General features: G+C 43.5%; 1 protein-coding gene across 1 annotated transcript in view; it reads right to left on the minus strand.

Moving 5' to 3' along the window:
* Positions 1-1,186: 1,186 nt before the first annotated feature.
* Positions 1,187-5,564, minus strand: part of RSPO3 (R-spondin 3) — a 62,748-nt gene continuing 58,370 nt past the window's right edge. The window contains exon 5 of the mRNA XM_009325637.1: positions 1,187-2,242. Coding sequence (XP_009323912.1) covers positions 2,049-2,242 — 194 coding nt within the window. The 3' untranslated portion in view covers positions 1,187-2,048. The remainder of the gene's footprint in view (positions 2,243-5,564) is intronic.

The following is a 5,564-nucleotide window of genomic DNA, read 5'->3' on the forward strand; positions in this document are numbered from 1 at the left end:
CTGAGCACAGTTCCTGCACTCTCCACTTCTCTGAGACCAGCTTCTCCTCAGTTGCTGCTGCCAAGAAAGTGGGAAGACGCTGGTGGAAGAAGATGACTGCTGCTGCCAGGATCGGTAGTGGGAGACTGAGACCAGCTCACTCTGGAGGAGGGTGTAGACAAGTTATGTGATGGAGCTGGAAGCCCACAGATAGCCACCCCCACTCCAGTTTCCCACTGATAGGTGCTTTTCACAGGCATTCAGCACACCCTGCTTTTCTCTCTGACCCATTCACGTGATGAGCATTACACGTATATGATACTCATCTCTGTAAAATTCAGCCTTTAGCGTTTAGGTCTTCTCACCAGCAAAAATATAATATATGCATATAATTGGGGGCTGGTTACAGAAAGTTTTGACTAATTCTCATGAAAGTTGGAGGCAAGCTGTGGGAGCCTTAAACACCCATGTTATTAGACTACTGCATCTATACACGTATCATTAAGAGACAAAGCTCTTACAAAGCAGTATGTAGGAAACTATCCTACATCGCTGTCTGGATGATTAGGATATGCCTCCAAAAGTCACTGAAGCCTGTCGCTCAGGCTTCCTCAGCCTGAGTGACAGGCTTCAGTGTTGGGCAGAGTCTTTTTTAAGGTCAAAGTCACTGTGAGAAACAGAAGTAGTGAATAGGGACGGGAACTGGCTGGGAAGGCTCGCCTCTCACGTTTTCTAGTCCATGCACCATGCTGGGCAGGCTGTTACCCCTGTCACAGCTGCCCTTGGGGAAAGCACGGCAACAAAACACATACTATGAAGCATGTTGGTTCCTCAGTGTGTTTCTGTAAAGGGTAAATCCATTTCTGAGCAGAGAGTCAGTGTATAGCATAGCCTGTGCTTCACTCGTGGGTCACTCTAGCCACTAATATAGCCAGAATGATGCAAAGGGGTTTGGTTTGTTCTCTTAGCAGTGGAGATTTTCACCTCTGCTGTGTCAGAGAGAAGAACTAGAACAAGAATTTAAGTAAAATTGGACAGAAGTTTGTATTTTCTACCCTTCAATAGATTTATCGTTGTGGATACTCTTTCACTAGATGCACATTGTGGATGTAAGTTGTGTCCTCTTCTGTCTGTGAAGCTATGAAATGATTCTCTCCCCCAGTAGAAAAGGCAACACCATCACTGTGAAAAACACATACTTACATGATCTATTTTTCTGGTTTTTATTAACTCAACATTGTCTCCTACAAATATGATTTGTCATTCACCAGAAGATTTGAAATGTAGACTTAAGTTACACATAGGTATAAAAAGCATAAAACAGCACACACGGTACCACTGTTTAGACCAGAAAACATTGTGTTGTCCCACAGATAAGAGCACTATTCAAGCTCGGCTCCGCGGCTTTCTGCCTCAGGGATTCAGTCTTCAAAGCTGCAGAGGCTTCTGCTTCTTTTCTCTCAGCTTGTGAAGCCCTGCCGGCTTTCCCCTGGTGTTTCTCACCCGCGTCTGGAGCACGGACCAGGGAACCACAGAGCAGGATGGGATCATCCTGCTCCACCAGAGGTTTTAAAACCTTGGGTTCCTACTGGCTCTTCAGAAACGTTTTTCTCCTTCTCTTAATATTTATGTACAATATATGAAGGGATACGATTTGTGTCTTAGATTTAGACATACCTCTTGCCTCATACTTAAACAATAACTTGAAAAATATTTTACAAAGAAAAAGAACATTGTTCATCTGAATGTCATTCATTATTATATTGCTATATTTTATACCCTATTATTTATATATACAAAATTTCTTAATTGCCTTTTACAGATGCATGGAAGCATATAATATAACAGTTTTAAAGTATCCCATTTTTAGATTTTTTTTTCTTGGCTCATGTCAATCTCTTTAATAAACTATGGTTGCTTGGAGAATATAGGAAGTATTTGGAATGTTGTTTTAAGTTTAGTAATAACTGGTAGCATTGTCCATTTGCGGCCTGAACAGTTGGAGCACCTGTCAGGGCGATCTGGTAGAGATAGCAGCATCATAAGACATAAACAATCATGGAGGGCTGTTAATGTGCAGTGTCGACGGGTGCCAGGTTCTGTTCTTTATTTGGGGCTTTTCTTTTCTTCGGCTGCGTTTTGTTGTTGTTTTCCCTCTGTTCTCGGTTTTGTCTTCGGGCTGCTCGCCCTTTGCTTTCCTGTCGTGTCTCCTTGCTTTCGTCTTTGTTGGACTTTTTTCTTTTCTCCTCCCTATTTTTTTTCCCTGAAATAAAAATGATGGCACATTAGAAGATTTGCTCAGGCTGTTGCAATTTCTGACTCCCTCGCTTTGCCATAGCCTGTAAAACCGGCCCTGGATTAGCACCTCCCGTTAGAAGCTGGACACTAGTACGAGTGTTTGGAAGTGTCCAACTCGTCATCAAACTACTAAATTCGGCCACTGGACTAGCACCTCCCATCAGTCTGACTCTAAGCAAAGAGCCGAGAACTCTGTGGGGAGTGCCAGTGCTTTAGAGCTGGTATAAATATCTCACACACTCCTAGCCTGTCTTCCACAGCCAGGGGCACAGCTCCATGTACTCCACCAAAACACAACTGGTTTGGGGACGTCTATGGCTGAAGCCAGGTAGCATTAACTATTGTCTGGTCTAAATTTGTTTTGGGCTGGGACCCAGAGCATATGGTGAGAGGAAATTAGCCATTATATTACTCCCCTTCACTGCCAATGCTCAGCACCTACATCTTTCAAAAATCCCTCTCCCCTTCCTTAACCCCCACCACACCCATATCCCAGGGGATTCTTGGTATTGCAGCATGAATCCCATGACAAAGTGTCAGCTCCAGCACAGGTATGTGACCCTCTTCAGACTAAAAAGTGGTGTTCCAAGTCTCAAGTAAAGCTTTAGACCATCGTTACAAAATTAGGTATTCGGGTACTTTATTGCTTTAAATACTCATGAAGGTAAGACGTTGAGGATTTTGTTACTGCTACAGACCTCTCCAATAAAGCTTTCCGTCCCCTTAGGAACATTAAAACTTTGTGTATTGGCTGTGGAGATTATATTGTATAATGCATTTATGCTCGGACATAAGGAAGAAATTCTTTATGCTGAGTGTGGTGAGACACTGGAACAGGTTGCCCAGGGAAGTTGTGGATGCCTCATCATTGGAAGTGTTCAAGGTCAGGCTGGATGACACTTTGAGTAACCTGGTCTAGTGAAAGAGGTCCCTGCCCATGGCGGGGAGGGGGGGATTAGATGATCTTCAAGGTCCCTTCCAACCCAAACCATTCTGTGATTCTGTGATTCTATTCCTTCTATTTGCTTTACAAACCAATGCAGGTATGACATTGAATCGAACTCGTACGTACACGCAAGCCTAAAACAGATAGATTTTTTTTCTGTGTGGAACTGCGTCATCTACTGGGCTATGCAGCTGAAATTCACCTGTGGTTAGATGAATCCCAATGACGTCTTCAAAAGCAACCTTGCTTGAGACTTTCATGATGCAATGTCATACTGACCTGTATGCCTCCTTACGTGGAGAAATTTCTGGACAAGTATTGAAAAGCATGTGGCCAAACTCTGTTTTATGATGTCCTGCTGACGATGCTACTGAAAATAATCTGACCCTCTTTGTTACAGCAAAAATACTTTTTGTTTTTAAATATTAGCAGAGAAAATCCAGGCTTTCCTACACTAGTGTTGGGGGAGTTACACAAACCTGGCAACAGCTCTTGCTGTTGAGGGTGCTGAATGCAGGGAATTGTGCCCATTCCAGGCTCAAAACTAGAGCTGGGAGTTTTTGGTGCCTCGATGGGCTCTGTGGGAGTAGGTCACCATGGGGGAGTAGGTGCAGGGGCAGCGGCTTTGTTCTGAGGACAGATGACCATCCAAGGAGGAGTAGGTCAGATAAAGGGAGAGAGATTCAGAGGAGGTGAAGAGAAGGCTGAAAGCAAGGAGTAAGACTAAGATGTGAGGATATGCTGTATCCTTTTCTTGTTGTGTAGCTCTATGGGATTATTTTACAGCTTCTCCATTCCTTACCGTCACGGCCTGACATCGGAGAGCAAGGGAAGGTTTAGATAGACATGTTAAGTCAAGTAGGGACAAACATCTGCCTTTCTCATCTGTTGTTTCTGAAACATGCAGTAAAGCTTTAAATGTAAAATGGCTCCTCAAATTTTAGGTAACCAGTCAGAGACTACCTCACTATATGCCCACATACCTGCAGAACCCCTCTCTGAATTCGGCAATGCCATCTAAAATGCGCAGAGGTGAGCAGGGGAGACCTGCAGAATGGGCATGCGAGGCTCAGCGAGAGCTACCGCCACTGGGAGGGCTGGGAGAGCTCCATGCAGAAGTGAGCCTGCATCTTACCCAGCTGTAATGCTGTCTCTTACTAATGGAAAAATGACAGTATGGAATTTCGTTCCAGTGGATTGTAAATACAGTTGGCCCACAATGAAATGTTATTTGAATGGAAACTGTCCAGACATTCAGTGTTTGACATTGTTCACTTGGTGATTAGCCAAAATCCTTCAGCTGTGACTTCCTAGCCACAATTCTTTAAGCATGTTGGAATGACACTTAATGGTTTCCCTTTCAGTCATGGATCAGGATATGTGTATTTACATGTATGTGTGTGAATATACTAAGAATACACTATCTCTGTCTAGCTAGAGACTTATCTAGGCATGGCTTCGCTGTTTCTGTTTTAATCGGACTGGTGTCATTATAAGGGACAAGCAAAACTGATCTCTGGAAAGTACTTAAGACCCAGTCCTAATTCTCTTCTACTCTGAGGATAACTAGTTTGGAGGCCTTTGTGCAATTTTGTACACAGTTTAATGCCATCATCTCCATGCTGTTGCCATTTGTGAAAAGATCTGCCCTCTAGACCTGTGCTGCTCTGGTAATGCAGTAAAGCGTAGAAGGGTCATCTTTGCTGGTTGTTTAGCTCCTTTCACCACTATTTTAAAAAGTGGGAGTTTTTTTATGACGGTGTAATGTTACTTCCAGTCAGTGCTTAATTCAGTTTAGACCCAAGGGAAGATTCTACCCGCAGTTATCGGCTAGCATTGGGGTGTAGCTGGAGCCACATTCTTGCGTGCATCTCTCTGCTCTCTTCTTCCCAGAGACTTGTTCCTGAATACTTTTTCTTCTCGCTACTACTTGCTGAAGCCCACTTCGTAACAGCACATTGAACTGGATGCCAGAAGTTGTGGAAATTCATTGGAAATTTGGGCATTTGGCTGTCTGTGAAATGAAAAGTGCAAAAATGACGTGGGGCGTTACAAATTCATCTCTGAACTACTTTGCATTTGAAGAAGAAGAAAAGGTAAGAACAGCATTAAAACCGAAGCTCATCACAGAAGTCAACGGTGCAGTAACATAACTCGGAAGAAAATACTCTCCCAAAATTTCCCTTGTGAAGAATGTTGTTGCTAGAAAGTCCTTCTGTGTTTGAACATGCAACATTTTACGCACAGCTACGTACCAGTGCATCTATTTATGCATATGGGTGTACACACATGTGGGTGCCTTTTCACGCGGCCGTGCTGCATTTTGAGGAAGGTCTCCCCT

Source organism: Pygoscelis adeliae, unplaced genomic scaffold (genome assembly GCF_000699105.1).
Source record: "Pygoscelis adeliae isolate BGI_AS28 unplaced genomic scaffold, ASM69910v1 Scaffold54, whole genome shotgun sequence".
NCBI lineage: Eukaryota > Metazoa > Chordata > Aves > Sphenisciformes > Spheniscidae > Pygoscelis > Pygoscelis adeliae.